The sequence below is a fragment of the Scardinius erythrophthalmus genome (assembly GCF_964197995.2).
Source record: "Scardinius erythrophthalmus genome assembly, chromosome: 12".
NCBI classification, from domain to species: Eukaryota; Metazoa; Chordata; class Actinopteri; order Cypriniformes; family Leuciscidae; genus Scardinius; species Scardinius erythrophthalmus.
The window spans coordinates 6,207,403-6,226,471 of record NC_138232.1 but is presented as its reverse complement, the minus strand read 5'-3'; the positions used below and the strand labels follow the sequence as shown (position 1 = coordinate 6,226,471).

At 37.6% G+C, this 19,069-nt stretch overlaps 3 protein-coding genes across 4 annotated transcripts; 2 read left to right on the top strand and 1 right to left on the bottom strand.

The window, feature by feature from the left end:
• Positions 1 to 131: 131 nt before the first annotated feature.
• Positions 132 to 8,470, top strand: npepl1 (aminopeptidase like 1). 2 transcript variants are annotated; one of them, XM_081381767.1, is made up of 13 exons: positions 132 to 571; positions 780 to 952; positions 2,070 to 2,255; positions 2,671 to 2,841; positions 2,945 to 3,034; positions 4,223 to 4,304; positions 4,548 to 4,690; positions 4,962 to 5,039; positions 5,248 to 5,348; positions 5,432 to 5,555; positions 6,803 to 6,979; positions 7,357 to 7,467; positions 7,551 to 8,470. In XM_081381767.1, exons 1-13 carry the CDS (start codon positions 211 to 213, stop codon positions 7,713 to 7,715), a joined length of 1,962 nt encoding a protein of 653 aa, XP_081237893.1. In that variant the 5' UTR covers positions 132 to 210; the 3' UTR covers positions 7,716 to 8,470. The 2 variants fall into 2 exon arrangements, with proteins under 2 accessions (XP_081237893.1, XP_081237894.1); XM_081381768.1 differs by having other exon boundaries at positions 174 to 565.
• On the bottom strand, positions 8,060 to 13,038 carry LOC308700243 (uncharacterized protein). Its single transcript, XM_081381769.1, has 4 exons — positions 12,478 to 13,038; positions 10,275 to 10,464; positions 9,908 to 10,100; positions 8,060 to 9,447 (listed from the first exon to the last, which is right to left on the bottom strand). The coding sequence occupies exons 1-4, from the start codon at positions 12,545 to 12,547 to the stop codon at positions 8,677 to 8,679; spliced, it is 1,224 nt and encodes a 407-aa protein (XP_081237895.1). The 5' UTR covers positions 12,548 to 13,038; the 3' UTR covers positions 8,060 to 8,676.
• ctsz (cathepsin Z) lies at positions 12,947 to 18,931 on the top strand. Its single transcript, XM_081381770.1, has 6 exons — positions 12,947 to 13,304; positions 14,235 to 14,398; positions 17,558 to 17,737; positions 17,832 to 17,982; positions 18,070 to 18,235; positions 18,321 to 18,931. The coding sequence occupies exons 1-6, from the start codon at positions 13,186 to 13,188 to the stop codon at positions 18,444 to 18,446; spliced, it is 906 nt and encodes a 301-aa protein (XP_081237896.1). The 5' UTR covers positions 12,947 to 13,185; the 3' UTR covers positions 18,447 to 18,931.
• The last annotated feature ends 138 nt before the right edge of the window (positions 18,932 to 19,069 follow it).

Here is a 19,069-nt window from a genome sequence, read left to right as displayed (position 1 = left end):
TAGGACTGTGGGAACACAGGGCTGTGGGAACATATGGTTGTGGGAACGTAGGGCCTAATTTTCAAAATTTTCAGTAAAAAAAAAAATTCTTAGAAATGTGGGAACATAGGGCCGTGAGAACATCGGGCTGTGGGAACATAGGGCTGACCCCTGGTGGGTGGGGAGCTATAGCAGACAGGACCGACCCCCTGGTCCACGGTATTTGCTCAAATGGCTGATTGTATTGGAAGCTTGATCCCTGGAAACCGTGGAGGAAAGGTGTTAGTTGTGCAGAACTTCCGTTTCCACCGACATGAAAGAAGAGGTGAGAAGATTCACTGGCGTTGCTGGCGCCAGAACTGCAGAGCAAAAGTGTACACAAACCTACTGAATGAAGAGGATGACGATCAAGGTATCAGAGTTATTGGGTTCCATGCAGAGGACCATACCCACCCCCAGGATGAAACCATGGTCAGCAGAGCTCAATTCCGACAACGTGGTGTGGCTCAAGTGAGGGAGGATCCAACGGTGCCAGTGAGACGAGTTTACAACGCAGAATTTGTGCGACATCGTCGGACAGTCCAAGGTGGAGGTGATAGACCAGCAATACTAAGCAAAACTAATGTTACTACAGTATTACGTTTTTTATTAGCACTTTTTTAATTATTCGAAAACCACTGAAAAAATATGTTGATTTAAATAAATAAATAAATAAATAGATAGATAGATAGATAGATAGCGTTCTTAGCACAAGGGCTCGCGAGACGAGCGAGAGGTTAAAGTGCATCTTCCTTCTGAAGAGAGACTGTCATTCGGCTGGAAGATGGCGAACGTTCTGCTCGAGTTCAAGGCTTCTGCCGGGGACTCAGAGCCGCAGACCCGCCCGGTCCTCATCGTCGGCCAGCTCGCCAATCTGCAACAGATTAACTGGACCCAGGTGAAAGGGAAACTGCAGCCAGTTGTCACAAAGGAGGTACGTAACTTAATGTTTAATAAAAAGTAACTCCGCTTGTAAACACAGAATGTCGTTAGCTAACAGGCTAAAGTTCTGCCTGGACTGACTAACGTTAGTGTTGTGTAACACCGCTAATCTGCATTTACTAATGAAAACATCGGTTATAGATAATAAATATAAAAAAGATTATTCAGATATTTTAACTAATTAAATTACTATTCTTGACTGGCTCTTAATTTAATGAAATAATGACTCTTATTTTACAGTTCTGATTTCTTTCCACTAACAAAAGGTACCATGGTATTACCCTGTCTATTGATGTTGCACATGATAAGACATGGTTTTCTGGAGATATGCAATAGTAATGACATGGTATTCTTTAAAATATAAAGACCACTGCAATATCATGGTATTTTGGGCGTACTATGGTATTCAGGTACTTCCAGTACTATTTAATACCACTTGGTAATAGTAATACTGTGGTATTTTTGACATGGTAGCATGGCAATATCTTTTTACTTTACTGGGCATGTCCAGCTGTGATAATCATTAACATATTTTGGAACACATGTAAATACCAATGATTAAGAAAATGATAATCATAAGGATGCACTGATACGAACATTTTGGCTTATACCAATAACCGATAGTTCTTTATAATTGAAAGCCGATAACCGATATATTGGCCAGTAAATGAAAATACAGATTTTTATTTAGTAATTGAGGGCATGATTACAAAACCAAAAGTCTCACCATACAAAGCCACGTTTTTTTGTAAAAAAAAAAAAATTCACATTTTTTGTAGCCTAATATCACAGACATCCACTGCATATGTTGCTCTTAACTGTATTTTCCTTTTTTGAAGTGATTGCAATCATATTTCAAGCAATTCAAAACCATCATGGCAAACAGTGCGCATCTGAAGTGTATCAGCTGAAGGAAATATTCCATTAATTATCGGCTTTAATATATTGGGCTGATAATGATAACATAAAAATGAACATAAAATATAATGTTATTTTTCTTCACACTGTAGATTAGGTTTTAGGTTCACAAGCAAATAATATTGCATTGTACTACCATTTTGTTGCCGCACATTTTTGCTTATGTGTGCTGTATCTGTATTTGCATTCAGATATGGCAGGCAGCTTTGTCTTCTCTGAACCCCAACCCTACGGATAGTTGCCCGCTGTATTTGAGTCACGCAGCTGTGGCAGCCCTTCCTTCACGAGTCAGCCGTCACAACAGCCCATCGTCTGCCCACTTCCTCACCCGTCTGGTCCGAACCTGTCTGCCCGCTGGCAACAACCGCTGCATTGTGGTCAGTCTCATGTCACAACATTATTCGTATGCTTATCACTCTTATTGTTCAAAAAAACTAGGGACATATTTCAACTGTTTCAGACTGCATTGGTTTTAATAGCTTGTTGCTTAATTCTTAGTCTTCATTTCCCTTTTCCTTTGCTCGTGATTTCCATGTGACGTGAACAATCTCTGTTTAGACAGATCTGTAACAGTAATTCATATGAAATTACATTTTAAAAAGTAAAAAAATAAGAAATGGTAAACATTAAAATCATAGCGTTTCAAAAGTATAGTCACAGCACGTTAAATGTTAGAGTCAAGATGCAATTTGTTGTTACTTTCTTTTGCAATCAGTATTATGCCACAAATAATGTTGATGCAGCTTGAAACATTTCTTCAAATTTCACGTTAGTTTATTATTGGCTTCTCAGATGGTGTGTGAGCGTTCTGAAGTGTTCGCATCAGCGTGTGCCATTTCCCGAGCTTTCCCGCTGTTCACCCGCCGTTCAGCGTCTTCCCGCAGGACAGAGAAGAAGCACGTCACTGTGGAGTTCGTGTCTGTGGGTCAGGACAACGGCCCCCTGGAGGTCTCCACTCTGGAGGTAAAGTGTTCCTCAAGTTGGCTAACTTAGCTCAATTCACTGTTACTAGTTCATCTATGTTTATGCATTACATCTGTATGAATGTCCAAGTGTTTGTTTCCAGTGCCTTGCCAATGCAGCGGATGGAGTTCGTCTGGCTGCTCGGATCGTGGACACTCCGTGCAGCGAGATGAATACTGATGACTTCCTGGAGGCAAGCGTTTCTCCTCGATGTCTGGATATCTCTGTGAAACACTGCTTTTAGTGTTATTTAAATACTGTTAGGGATTTTATTAATATTTTGAATTGATGTTTATTTTTATATTTTCAGATTACATTTTAATTTTAATTTGTTGTAGAAGGACTTTTGTCATTTTTAATTCGTTTTTTTTGGTAAGGCTTCCACTAGTTAATGCATTAACTAACATTAAAGTCTCCGTGAACCGGAAGTTGCAAACGACTTTTCTTCAGTGTTGACGTATTTCCAAGTGAAACGGAATAATGAACGGAGGGCAGGGTTTTACTCTAGCGCTCCCCCTCTCTTCATCTCTGCTCATAGCAGACTAACGGTTTGAGAGGAGTGGTTAAGCGTTTTCAACCCAAGCCGTCAAACTGACATCATCAGAAAAGGAACGCCATTCCAGACCGGAAGTAACTTTTCAGACTTTGATTAAAGATTACCACGGCAAACCATTTTTTTCTCTGTGTATTAACTTGCACGGATTAATTGTTCACCACAAGATCAGAAATATGCGCTAACAAAGTAAATGGGGTCAAGTCTGATTTCATGTCGACTTTAACAATACATTTGTTACAATATTTATTCATCTTTTTAATGTTAGTTAATAAAAAATACAACTGTTCATTGTTCATTTTAGCTCAGTCCATTAAATAATATGAACAGATACAGCTTTTGATCTTATTAATGTATTAGTAAATGCTGAAATTAACTAAGATTAACAAATGGTTTGGAAATATATTTTCATTGATAGTTCATGTTAACTAATGTTGGGAAGAATAGTTAGGAACTCAAGAGAGTCCGCACACTCCACCAAAGAAAAAGTCATCAAAGAAGCGAGATAAAATCAATCTTTCAGTCACATGTGACCTTAATCAATGTCAAGCTTACAATCTTGCTTGGCATTGATAAAGGTCACATGTGACTGAAACGTTTGCCTTTTCTATAGTAAAGCATTGATTTGATCTCGCTTCTTTGATGACTTTTTCTTTGGTCAAAACTAATGTCGGTTACCTTATTGTAAAGCGTTATGTTTTTTATTTTTAGTTAGTTGTAGTTTTAGTTTATTTTTATTTCATTTTCTCATTTTTAGTTAACAGTAACAACACTGAAATTGTTGAAATGGACTTTTCCACTCATGATATTTTATGCAATCTTCTGCAGGAAATCAAGGCAGTGGGGAATGGCTTAGGCATCACTCCAACTATAATTAGAGGAGAAGAACTGAAACAAAAGGGCTTTGGAGGTAATCATGAGTTTGTTCTTTAAAAAGTCAGCTGATTTTTCGGACCTATGATGAAAAAGATGATCTTGCACAAGATGAGTCAAAGGATATGTTACTTTACAACTGCTGACTTCGGGCTTATTCCTCCAGATGAGGTTTTTGTGGCACTTAAAGGAAAATTGTGCATGTCATTTTAAGCTTGAAAATGCAAGCGAGCATTATGCTGTGCATATGTTCATGTGTGCAAAATCCCTTTCTCTTTAGGCATCTATGGAGTTGGTAAAGCTGCCCAGCATCCTCCTGCATTGGCTGTTCTCAGCCACACCCCCTCAGGTGCCACACAGACCATTGCCTGGGTGGGCAAGGGCATTGTCTACGACACCGGTGGTCTCAGCATCAAGGGCAAAGTAAATACCACACCTCACCGTCAGCCTGGTAAAGGTGACGTAGTGTGTAATTTTTGGGGGAGGTATTCATATTAAACCCATTCCAGTGTAATGTGAAGTAAACAAATTTCACAAAAAAATGGCATCAAAGTGAGAGGACGACAGATATTTTGCAATGCTGTTTGGTGTCGCTAGAGGCACAGAAATGACACTTCACCTTTAAACACCACGCTATATCTGCAATTACACCATTTAAGATATTTGGTTTTTACTTGTTTTATTTTTTCCCTAGACCACAATGCCAGGAATGAAGAGAGACTGTGGAGGAGCCGCGGCCATTTTAGGAGCTTTTAAAGCTACTGTTAAACAGGTACTGCAAAAAGATTTTGTTGATTTGGCATAGTGAATACTAGTTTCATTAGTGTTTACATTACAAATGCACCATATTCGTCCCTGACCACATATGAATGTGGTTCGATTGTTACATCATTGAAATCGCATCGCACAAAGCAGATGTTAATACCAGGTGTAACCTTAGCCCAGGTTTTAAACTGACGTTGACTTCTGTTTTGTCTCAGGGGTTTAAGGACAACCTTCATGCGGTCTTCTGCCTGGCTGAGAACTCAGTGGGACCTACAGCCACTCGACCAGATGATATACACACTCTGTACTCTGGAAAGTAAGTGTTGGCTTGTCAACTACTGATGTATAACTGGTTGTGTCCTATCCCTTTGACTAATGTGTGTTTCCATTGCTTCTCAGGACAGTGGAGATAAACAACACCGATGCTGAAGGGAGGCTGGTGCTCTCAGATGGAGTTGTATATGCAAGCAAAGATCTCTCTGCCGACATCATACTGGACATGGCAACGCTGACCGGCGCTCAGGTGTGTTCGTGCTGACATATTAGTCTGTGAAGATCTTCTTTCTTAAGCCTGAAAAGATATTAAATTTCAACGAGATGTGTGAGTACAGGTTTTGACTAAGAACAAGATCTTGTATATTGATATAAAGTGTTTGAGACAAGATTATCAAATGACACATTGCTGTTTTAAACTGCTTTATGGCTGTTGCACTTTGGATCTCAGCAGAAACTGGTTATATCTTAACTTAGTCTTGTGTGTTCATAATCATGTGATGGAACCTTTTGTCGTCTTCTGTTTTTTTAAGTGTTCACTCTGAATCACTTCTTTGTCATGCGGTTTAGTCACTGAGATCCTCACTGGTGCTGACAAAAATCCCTTTGAATATTATGATGATCAGTGTTGCTGATGTACTTCTATTCAGAAACGATGCATTACATTTATCAAAAGGGACAGTTCTTAAGAACTTTCTATTCTTTAAAGAATCCTGATAAAATTATTGCTGTTTCCACCAAAATATGAAACAGCACAACTCTTTTCAACATTGACAATATTAGGAAATGTTTTTTGAGCAGCTAATCAATCAGCATATTAGGATGATTTCTGAAGGATCATGTGACACTGTAGACTGGTGTAATGATGCTGAAAATTCAGCTTTGCATTACAGAAATAAATTACATTTTAAAACATTATATGAAAATAGAATTTTTTTTAAATTGTAATAATATTTTACATTATCTCTACTATGTTTGAGCAATTAAATGCAGCCTTGGTGAGCTTAAGAGAGAAAAAAAATTCTTGCAGACCAAAAGCTTTGATCTGTAGCGTGTATATTGCATTTTATATCAACATGCAATTTCTTTCTTATATGGAATTGGCACTTTTCTTTATCCGTTTAAAGGGATACTCCACTTTAAAATGAAAATTCTGTCATCATATTGTTTCAAACCTGTATGAATTTCTTTCTTCTGCTGAACAGAAAGGAAGATATTTAGAAGAATGTCAGTAACCAGACAGTTTCTGGTCTCATTGACTTCCATAGTATATATTTTTTCCTACTATGGAAGTCAATGAGACCAGAAACTGTTTGGTTACTGACATTCTTCTAAATATCTTCCTTTCTGTTCAGCAGAAGAAAGAAATATGATGTATGATGACAGAATTTTCATTTTAAAGTGGAGTATCCCTTTAATTCCCAGTAAAAAAAAGTCCCAGTCTACTCAAACATCCTGTTTTATGTTGCCTTTATTGTTTGCCGTTTCCTCCCGTAGGGAATCTCCACAGGGAAGTATCACGCTGCTGTGATGACCAACAGTGAGCAGTGGGAGGCGGCCTGTGTGAGAGCGGGCCGCAGCAGCGGAGACCTGGCGCATCCTCTGGTCTACTGTCCCGAGCTTCACTTCAGTGAATTCACCTCAGCTGTGGCCGACATGAAGAACTCTGTGGCGGTGAGGAAACAAGGATGAGATGGGTGTGGAGTGAAAAAGGGATTGTTTCGGTTTATTTTGTGTACTTTTATTTATTTATTTTTCTATATTTACATTATTGTATTGCTGTCTGAACTATTAATTGTCAGTTCTCCACAACCTAGGACAATTTTATTTTTGATTTAACTTATTTGACTATTTATCTTTTTAAATAATTACTTGTTTTAGTTTTATTTGTATTTATTTTCTTTTGTTATTATTTTATGTTAATATGTTAACATTTTATTGCTGTCTGAACTGTAATAGTCAGTTCTCCACAACCTAGGACAAAATTAAATTTTAAATAGTAATTTAACATTTTTGCCTGAATTGACGTCAAGAGTGTTCTGTGTCCACAGGACCGTGAGAATGCGCAGAGCTCCTGTGCTGGCCTCTTCATTGGCTCTCATCTGGGTTTTGATTGGCCAGGCATTTGGGTACATGTGGACATCGCCTCACCTGTTCATGCTGTGAGTATATACTGAGCATAATTCGAAATGAAGCAAATTTCTTCAAGAATTATTAATAACTCATCGATGTGGATTGTCAACAGGGGGAGCGAGCCACTGGTTTCGGTGTGGCCATGCTCTTGTCTCTGTTCGGCCAGGCGTCTGAGGACCCCTTGCTCAACTCTGTGTCCCCGTTGGGCGCCGGCACAGTCAAACCTGCCTCCGAAGACCAGATGGGGAGGGATTGCAAGAGGAGGAGACTCATCTAAGATGAATTCAACGGTTCTTAATCTTCAAAACAAAACATCAGTTATGCCTTGTACATGTATTTCACAAATGTTACATCTATTAGACACACACACACACACTCCTTGCCCTATACCATCCTGTACTGACCACCACAGATAACCTCCCTCAGTAAATTTGACAGTACATAGTTATGAATTTAAATAAGTGCAACGTTGTCTCAATGTTTCGTAATGTAGTACATGTGAATCTCTTTAGTTGCCATATGGAATGTTGCAAGGAGCACCTGATACTGTACCAAGGTCTTCAATGTCTTCTTCTTTTCAATCAGAAAAGATTGAAAAGAAATAATTCATTAAAATAATTTCATGCAATAATTCGATTTTAATTTCAAACATAAATGTTGACACAATCACAATGTCAGTGTAAGTGATGCTTTTGTTTTACACTAAATGTGTGCTGATGGCCATATACACTTTTGATGACAATCTTGTAAGTGTGGCAAATGAAGAATATGGAATGTGAATGATAAAATCTTTTTACAGTAAATGGTTAAAAAAAAAGTTTGTTCATGTTTGTTAATGCAATTATTCCATGTTAACATTAGATCTACAGGTTGTGCGAAGGGGAATAACATCACAATTTATAACCACCTATTAAATTCTATTACACACTGAAACATTGATTTATAATCATTAATTAGAAATTTGTTACTAATATATTTGATGTATTTCTTTCTGATAAATAAGGTTTAATCTCTTCAAAACAAACTAAATGTAAAGTTACTTAAGCTTTTATATTTCAAATTGATACATGATTTATGTATTGACATTGTAAAGAATGTTTTGAAAAAAAGAGTGATATTTAAATGTTAAATAATTTACACTTTAAACTACACAGGACCACTCCTGATAGTCATTATGTTGATTGTACAGAACAGTAATGAGAATAATCAGGAATTTTACGTTTCTTCTATGATCAGCCTCAGTCAGTAGATTTTCTTTTTCTGCCTTGTGAACTGAACAGAATGCCATGGTCTGGGGGAGAATAAAAGTCAATAGATTCTTCCTCAGGTTCCACTTTAACAGGCAGCTCTGCTTCAGATTTGATTTCAGCCTTCTGAGGAACATCTTCCATCTTTACAACGATGTTCTCGCGAATTGTGATCTGCATGCGTGGCAGAGCAATGAAGCTCTGAATGATGTCTTCTCGTGACGCGTCGGGCTTCACTGCGAGCACTGATCTGATGACCTCGTCTTCAATGCTTGCCTCCACAACATCTCCCGTTTCTGGTTTAAGAACCAGGTGACCGCTGATCCTCATTATGATGGCAGGGGGGTTATAATGCGTTTTGCATGAGAAACAATATACAGTGGGGCTTGACGTTTTCACGTCCTTGAGTGTATGTGAACAAGGACAAATGAAGATATTCTTAATGTTTACCCCAATGATGTCACATTTAATAGTTTTTGTTGGCACGACTTGAACAGCAACTGCTGTACCTTGAGATGGGATGCTGACAATCTGTGTTTTTTTGGTAGTTGAAAGGGATGTTTTGCCCATGAACTTTCCCACAGAGACGTTTGTGATGTTGTACCATTCTCCAACAGTAATGTTGTGTTCACACCAGACCGTTAGACTAATGTAGCCTGTGGTATCTGCAACAGTATACTCAGTTTTTGGAAGGTACCGTCCATCCCATACAACACTGTTTCCCTTGCGCACCTCCTGGATAATCTTTGCATTGATGTTGACCTGTGCAATATGCAGAAAACAAGCAGATGCATATGGGAAAGTGACATGACACTTTTTTTCATGGTCTGGAGTTATTAAAAAAATTCATAAAAATTTCCATTTATAAAAAAAATACTTAAACACTTTTTTTTTTTTTTTACATTTCTGAATGAAATTTATTTGGAATTTTTTTCATGGGTGAATTTTTGTTTTATATATAATTAATAATCTTGGTATGAAAATGTAAATCTAGGTGCATGGAGTAACTGTCCCAAGAGACAATGATAAAAAATACTGGAAAAAATCTTTAACATAATCTTTTATAGGCCTAGTTCTTTTATAATCTTAACAGACTTGCATTAAGCTATTTTGTTGTGATAAAACAAGAAATTATATCGAGAGAGGAGCCCTGTGAAGGGATATAATACATATCCAAGAATATGTTTAAATAGTAAAATATTAATAATCATAAACTACCTACCTTCTTTGATTTTGTATCCAGGTTTAGGAGTTCAGACAGTTGTACACATTGTGGTCTAGCAGACAAGCTGTTAGATGTTTCCCCTCGTTCCCTAACGCAGGACATTTTGGAGCGGTGTGTGTAAAACACGCTCGTTTTTCTGCTGGACTCCACAGATGGCTGCACTACGACATCATCTAGAGTAACGAGACTCCTGTGCAAAAGTTTGATGTTTTAGACAGACATTTACAGCAAATCTGACTACAGAGGTTAATGGGGAGTTGATACTGTATATGTTGTTTAAAATGTTGCTTAACAAAACACCTCAGTGGATAGGCCTATATTTGGCATTTTAGAAACTTTAGAAACATAGGAAACGAAGACTTACCGGGTGGTTTCAGCATTGTGGAAGTGGATGTGATCTTCTGGTCTGAAGGCCACAACTTTGCTATATTCACCTTCATGTTGAAGAATAGCATCAAAATATGGCTTCTTGCTGTCTTTTATAGGGCTCACGTCACAAAGGAAACCCTTGACCTGATTCCTTAATTTTTTGGATGGACTTTTCTCTGTCATGTCTGATCACATGGATAACAGCTGTTACTGTAGTCACTTTTCAAAGTTAAATCGAACTGTTGACATTACAAACATCAAGGATCGTCGGTAGTGGGATGAATGGTGGGGACAATTATAGGGGCCCCGCTGCCCAGGGGGCCCCACAAAATCCAGCAGTTATACTATATAGGCCCCTGTTGTATGAATAATTCTAATATTTATATTAGTTGTATGCCTGATATTTAAATGAAAACCACAAATACATGCAATTTGGTTAAATATTTTTCCAAATATCTGCTTCTCTTACCCTAAAAATGGTTTAGTCCGATCTAAAGTATGTATTAATTATTCAGTCAGTGACAAACATCAGATGGACCCAATAACATTGTAAGTCCCACCCCAGCTCGTCTCGTGACCAGAACAAATCAGTGTTGAGGCGGCAGTGCCTGAAGTTAACGATGAACTTGGAAGAGCTGGAGAGTGACTGACCGACAAAATGTCGGGAAAAAAAAAACATAAATCAGGGTACCAGAAATGCCATGAAAAGAAGGAGAGGGAAGCCAGGAGAGTTGTTGTATCCCAGTCAATCAAGGCGTTCTTAAAGACAGGTTGCATTGTTATTTCGCTGGGAATAAGGAAACTAGCGTCTACAGCCTACTGTCACTCTTCATTAGTGCGCACCACAGTCGACCGAGTGATTACATGCAGGTCAAAATTCCTATCTTTTTACACTATTGTAAATATAGAGTTAAAAAATTGACACGAGAGTCACGACGCATTGCATTATGCACCTTCGTGTTTTCTTGATGTAACAAATACATCATCAGCCGGCAGGTCAGCCATGTCACCTGACACAAATACATTTATTAGATTTGTTTAATAATATTACCAGTTCCATATTATCTTTATTAAAAAATAAGACAATAAATAATTGTATTTTTTAAATTCGACTGCATTCTTGTCCATTTCTAAATGTTTAATTTTTTTTTATGAATTATAACAGACTGATGGGGAAAAAACATTATTTTATTATTATTTAACAATTTCTTGCTTTTTGTTAGTTTGTATTAGCTGTAATTTTTATATAAACATTTAACTTTTAATATAAAGGTTTTACAATAACATCACCATCTTCTGTTATGTGTGGGCCTCCATGCTTATCTATTTACAGTATATGATATTGGTTGAGGGTGGTGGGGGCCCAGATAGGCAATATTTTTTCCGGGGGCCCCGAATCCTCTAGCTACGGCCCAGCAAACACTTAAAATATCTAAGCTGACCAGACATGATTATATAATGTTTAATTTATAATATATAAATTAAAATATGCCATATAGCCTATCTACACACACACACTCTTAAAAATAAATGTTCCAAAAGAGGGTTTTCACAGCAATGCCACAGTGAACACTTTTTAAAAGAACCATATTTTCTTTGTTTGAAGAATCTACCTTTTCCTCTATAAAGAATCTTTTGTGGAATGGAAAGGTTACATGGATGTCAAAGGTTCTTTATGGAACCATTGATGCCAATGAAGAACCTTTGTTTTTAAGAGTTTGTGTAGGCCTATATATATAACTACTGGAAACTACATTTCTTTTCTTTTTTTATTTATTATTTTTCTTTCCAAGTTTCTTGTCCTTACCAATGATTATTAATTGTTCCCTTTAAATGGTGTTTACTTCAGACTCGTTATCACTGTCACCGGAACCACAGACACGCATGCAAACACATTGATAACAACTGACTCAAAAACACCTCTTCTTTAGAAGGATAGAAAAATCAATAATAAAAAAAAAACATACTGATAATTACCATATTCATATATAATATGTTATATTTTTTGTTTGTGTTGTGCTGCATTATGCAGCCCATGATCATTCAGATCACAGCAAACATACTCGGATGGTAAACCACTTCTCAGGGCAATGCATTTGTTTATCTGAAAACAACTGGTCAAAGAGATCTTAATACACTATAGGCTACTACTGACTACTAAGATATTTATGTAAAACTATAGTGAAGAATGTGCTTACCTGTTCTCACTTGTCTCTTACGTTGTAAAAATGAAGTTTGGACTTTGCTCATCTGATGAAATGCAAACATGCTTTATATAATGGTATGATCTTTAAATAGGCTATTAGAAGTACACCGCCCAAATAATGATTATTTATTGTATTTTTTAATATTTTTGGACGTTGTTATTGTTAACTAAAACTAAAACTGTTAGAAAATTGTTTTCATTCATTGAAATAAAGCTAAAATAAAATTCAAATAAAGATGAAAAAATTAACAATTAACTGAAATAAAATAAGTTTAAGTATTAAAATTACTAAAAGTGAAATAAAAATAAATAAATTGAGTCTAAATAGATAAATCGAAAAATAACTGTTAAAACAAAATATTAATAAATAATATTAGTAAACAAATAATACTAACACCGTTTACATAATACATTTAAAAAAATCATGTTGTTTGCCTCATTATCCCAGTTTGTTTGAGAGAGAGAGAGAGAGAGAGAGAGAGAGAGAGAGAGAGAGAGAGAGAGAGAGAGAGAGAGAGAGAGAGAGAAATATGGTATTTAGACGCAAGAAAGCGTCTGACAAACATAAACTACTTTTTCGTTAGGAGATGCCCAATAAGAGAGCTAGTTTCGATACTTTCTCCACGCCTCCTGGCAGACACGAAGAATAAAACCGCAGTGCAGACTCATGTGAGGATCATATGACCGCCTGAGATTCAACATGGCTCGCGTGCTACTCTTTTATCTGGTTACTCTGTCGGGTGTTTTCGCCGGACGGTATTTTAATGAGAACGAGCCCTGCTACAGACCCCAGCCGAGGAGAAACCTACAAGGACTGAAGTATGACAGACCAGTATTTTTCTAAACTTTATCAAACTTACGTTGGATATGATTTATGTAGTCCTGTGTAGTGCAAGAAATCCGACACTAGGGCTGTGTCTCAAAATCTAGTGAGCCAGACAGGCGACTTGCGAGTAATTCACACTGTAGCCTATGCTAAATATACTTTGAACAAACCATACGTGTAGGTTTTAATAGGTTAAGTTACTTCTTTTGAAACCTGTTATAAAAGAGGTTAAATAAATGTTCTACGTAATCTCACGTTGATAAATATGTTAAATAATTGAAGTTATTTCCTGCAACTGTAGTTATGCTAATGTATTTCCTGTTGTGCTTGACTTACAGTTGATGTTATATATATATATATATATTGATCCTGGCTCATATGGGTTATGTTCGGAATAACTGCAACTTTTACTATTTTTGTCAAATATAAAACTAATAGAAATAATTTTCAGCTTTAAACTGATTTGTTAAACTGTTCAGTATTGACAACAGCATATACTGTATCCCGCAATGCACTCAAATTGAGCGTAATGCATGAATCAGTTTTTTCCATTGTTTGGTCATCTCATTTTAATTTTTTGGCTCAATTTTCGCCCAGTGTACTACAGGCGGCTCACGTCATGGCAATTCGGCACATGAAATTATTAAGAGAAAAACACAGCAGAGTGGTGAAAAGGTAGCCATCATGAGACCGTTTGACACCTGTTTCTATTATAATTATAAATGTCATGACCTCAAGGTTCATTTCCCATTTTTGGTTGTTAACTGAAGAACAGATGGCCTGTTGCATGAGGGTTTTTTGCTGGATTTTCCTACATGGCCCGTTGCTGCTTGCTGTGAATGCCCTTTCAGTGTTTTTGTGGTCAGTGAAGAATACACTGTATACGTAGATGGTTGAACAATGGTTTTTCTTGTATTCTCCAGGACTGGACCACGCCCTTATGAATATATGAATTTAAAAGACATCCCCAAAGCATGGGACTGGAGAAACATAGACGGAGTCAACTTCGTCAGCACCACACGCAACCAACACATACCCCAGTACTGCGGCTCGTGCTGGGCACACGGAAGTACTAGTGCTTTTGCAGGTGAGGGAAAATGTTGTTAAAAATGTTAAGAGGCAGGTTTGTGTGTGTGAGTATCAAAAGAGGTTCAAGAAGGGGTGCTCAACCACCTAAAAAGGAGGTAAAACTAAAAATTGATTGGAGAAAAGGTGCAGCACTCACTAGAGGAATAAACTAGAACTTTATTAGTTAAAGGCAGGGTAGGTGATTTTGTTCCAGAAACATTTTTTGTTATTCTGGTTGAAAGTCTCTTCAATCCTGATTGCTATCACTAACATAAGTGGTCTTAATGTATTTATATGCATATATATCGTGTGTGGAAGGTGTAGGACCATAAAATGTTCGTCTAGTCATTGCATTCGGCCCTACCTGCCTGTCAACGTGTGTATTTCCATACCTTTGCACACCTGCTCGTGCAGACATCACGAGTCGTCAGCGTGTTTCATGCTATGCAGAGTTAGACAGATGTCAGTCACTGAGCACCGCAACCGAAACTTTCGAGATTTAGTCAGATTCAGAGGGGAATCAGAATGCCAAATCCTGACTGAACGAAAGGAGGAGCTGGGGAGGGAGGAGGGTAATTAGCTCCTGAGAAACACGATAGCTGCTGATAATACCTAGGGAGCTTATATATGAATACAGTGATAGGCGTCATATTCCTATAGGTAGACGTGGATCAGCTGAGTGTCAGCTGATGCGAGCTTGACTAACGTGGCCTGCCAAAACTGACGCTACGCTTGATTTTTGAAGGAGGTGTGGCTTTGGAGACCCTCTGATGGAAGGGTGGGATCTTATGTTTTCAAAGCTAGCTCGCTATTGCTAGCTTCTCTGAAAATTGCCTACCCTACCCTTTTAAAAAAGGTTTACATTTTGATGTTTACATTCAGACATTCAGGCATTGAGAATGGCCGTTACCTGTCTTTAACCTGTTTTACCTGTTTTAACAAAAAAAGTTCCTGTGAATCACAAATGGAAATATTTAGCAATATTTCTTGGCTGTGTTTTCCCCACGAAAAATTAAAATCCACAGAACATCACCAGCCCTATTATAGCCTCATAATTCAAACAACCATATTTTAGCCACATTCAGGAAAAGCACAGAATGACATGGGGTGATAGTAAAGAAATTAAGAGGTTGTTTAATCATTAAAAGTGCAATGGCCTGGATATGTCATGTGCAGTTATGGCATTTATGCCATTTTATTTTTTCTGTCTACCACCTGACTCTCATGTGATCTGCAGTTATGCCCTAAAGGTGTTTTCCTGACCTACAAGTTTCTGCATGTTTGAGATGAACCAATTCAGCATATTTGTGAACATGATACTTCCTCTTAATCATTAATTTAAAGCTTTACTGACACTTTCCACAAACAGTTTGAAGTACATGTTAGATGAACTATTACATATTAACCAACCATCAATATTAGGTAGGATGACATCATCTATTTTGTACGGAGCTCTGTACACGTCAAGCTGGGAAAAAATATATCGAATTAAGAATTCATTCCCTTGTTTTATTAAACTGTGGCCACAAATTAACAATTTGTTTCCTCGTCTTACTAAATCCTTGCCATATAATAATTTGTTAATTTGTTAATAATAATCAAAATAAAATAATGAATTAGAACAACGTGGCCATGATTTACTAAAATGAGGGAATTAATAAGTTGTGGGAATGATTTTTTAATTTGTGGCTACAATTTGACTAAATTGAGGGAACAAATTAGTAAATCATGGCCATGAAATACTAAAACGAGTGAATGAATTCTTAATGCGTGGCCACAATATTTAGGGGTTCAAGCATGAAATGCTGAAACCCTATTGTAATTGTAAGGATTTGTAAAATTGATCGTGCAGGCCAAACCGTAAGACTTGAAACCTGGCCAGATGGTAGACCTCAATTTGGGGAAAACCTATCAGAGTATGACCCCGATTGGCCCATAGGTGGCGCTACAGCAACCAAAAGTACAAAATCGCTCAAGTGTCTTACACCACTGTGATCCCTGGCTCGAGGCGGGCATAATGGCTATCTCCAATTTCGATTTAGGCAGGAAAAATTCTCTGCTATGTCGAATTTTGTCCAAAACCTACTTTTGCGAACTAGTCCCTGGTTTTTTGCCCGATCGGAACCAAACCAGTCTAGGACAATTCTCTGGACTCTCTAGATCAATAATTATCTAAAAAAAAAAAGTTGTACTTTTGCATTTGGGTGGCTGTAACAGGGTCGTTTAGAAAAGGGGCGTGACAAAATACACTCAAAAGCCTATAAATCCTGTTGGAAACTCAGAATCGAAGACCAGGAGATGTTGGGATCGCGTTCAAACAGAAGTTCTTCTTTATTGAGCGTGGCTGCAGTCCAACAAATCTGAGTTCTATACAGTATAGTTTGTATACATTTACAAGGCGGAGGGACTTTTGGAGGTGGAGACAACTCAAACCAAACCAGAGGGATGATTTGATTCAATCAAGAATCAGCATAACACTATCATTCAAATGATCCAATCAGCCTGACAGTATCACCCATACCTTCACATGATCATAGCTTAACTTGGGACCATGACACTGTTCCGGATACAAAGGTTAATGTCCGACACTTGGGTTGCTTGACTTAAACATGCTAAAATCAGTATTCTTCACCGTGATGTTTATGTAAGGAAGCATATCTGAAATAGATTTCTTAAATTTGTAAGCCTTCAATCCTAAAGGAAAACTCAGAACTTCACAAAAATTGATGAGCATATGTGTCATAACATGCTAAAGAAGTATGGAAAATATTCTGGAGATCGGACCAAAGGTGGCGCTATAACTGTTAAAAAGCTTTAAAACCATATATTTCCTATGGTACATTTCCTGTATTGGCTGTAAATGCTCTTTTCCATCTATTATATCAGTGGTTACATGCTTGCTAATTAAAATTAATAACTTTTGATGCTTTTGTGCTTAAAGGCCTTAACTGCTTTAACCCCGATAAATGCTGCTTGCAGCTTTAATTATATATATTTTTGTCCACGTCATGTGCGGGGCTCCATAATTTTGGTAACAGCCTTGAAAAAAAAAATGCAATAAATAAAATAGTCATATATTTAAAAACATGTATACATATTTTCTAAAGGTGAAAATACTGTTTTGTTTTTTTGTTTTTTGTCAGCTTATGTGACTTTATTTATTTCTTTTTTATTTTAGACCGTATCAACATCAAGCGGAAAGCGGCATGGCCATCTGCCTATCTCTCTGTCCAGAACGTGATTGACTGTGGCGATGCGGGTTCCTGCCATGGTGGAGATCATTCTGGCGTGTGGGAATATGCTAACACTAAAGGCATTCCTGATGAAACCTGCAACAACTACCAGGCCAAGGATCAGGGTAAAAAAAAAGTTGTCTGGTTGAGCATCTTGCTTAATTGGATATGCAGTCAGTGCTTGCCGTTATAATTTAATGTGCATTTCTGTTTTTTCAGATTGTAACTTCTTTAATCAGTGTGGAACCTGCACAACCTTTGGCGTGTGCAATGTTGTAAAGAACTTCACTCTCTGGAAAGTTGGAGACTATGGCTCAGTCAGTGGGCTGGACAAGATGAAAGCTGAGATCTATTCTGGAGGACCCATCAGGTATACAGACTGGATCTGTACGATTAGGTTTTATATTTGAACCAACATTAGGAGATTGTTTTTCACATTGACACTTTGCCTTTGTAGTTGTGGGATCATGGCAACAGAAAAGCTTGATGCGTACACTGGTGGCTTGTATTCTGAGTACGTACAGGATCCCGGTATAAACCACATCGTATCTGTTGCTGGTTGGGGCGTTGATGAGAGTGGAGTGGAGTACTGGGTCGTCCGTAATTCTTGGGGAGAACCGTGGGTAAGCAAAACCTGAGAAGTTATGCTGGTGAATCCCTCACACAAGTTTAGATGTTGAATGTATGTCCTGCTCTTTTGTTATTTAGGGAGAGAAAGGCTGGCTCAGAATTGTCACCAGTGCATACAAGGGCGGCAGTGGGAGCCAGTACAATCTCGCCATCGAAGAGGACTGCATGTACGGAGACCCCATCCTACCCAAGAACTACCAGTAGATGCCCGTGGCGTTTTTCATAGAGACAGTGCAGTCTTCTATCAGTCCAAACTTGCCAAATTTTAAAGGGCATTTGTATCCAAGGCAAGAATGATTATCTGATGCTGCCCAAGATCAGTTGCAGAGGTTTTAATAGTTTTTAATGGAGATCTCAGGAATGATTTACCAGAAATTGTACAGATTTGTTCTTGTAATTCTGCATTTGTTGGCCTCCTTTTTTTAAAAATGGTTTTCTACACCACTTAGTGAACACAAAGGGAAAAGCAATCCATTGTTGTTTTTTTATATTGGGACATTTTGCATTTTAGGATGTTTTTAATGGCCAAATGATCATTTAATGATTTGTTTTGTGCCGATACGTGCCTAAGTTTTGGGGTTTGCAATGGTGTTTTAAAAGCGAAAGTACATTTTGCTTCTTTTTTTTGATGAGAATTTTGCCTTCAATTACACTCAATAAAAGTCTTATCAGGTTTTACTCCAAATGTGTACATTTGCTATTTATTTCATGTTATCCTTTCCATAGTGTACTTTAGAAACTAAATCTAACCAATCATTTAAAACTGGGGATTCTTGCAAACACATTTAAACAGCAGATAAACCTGGATCAAATTAGTGCGATTGTGT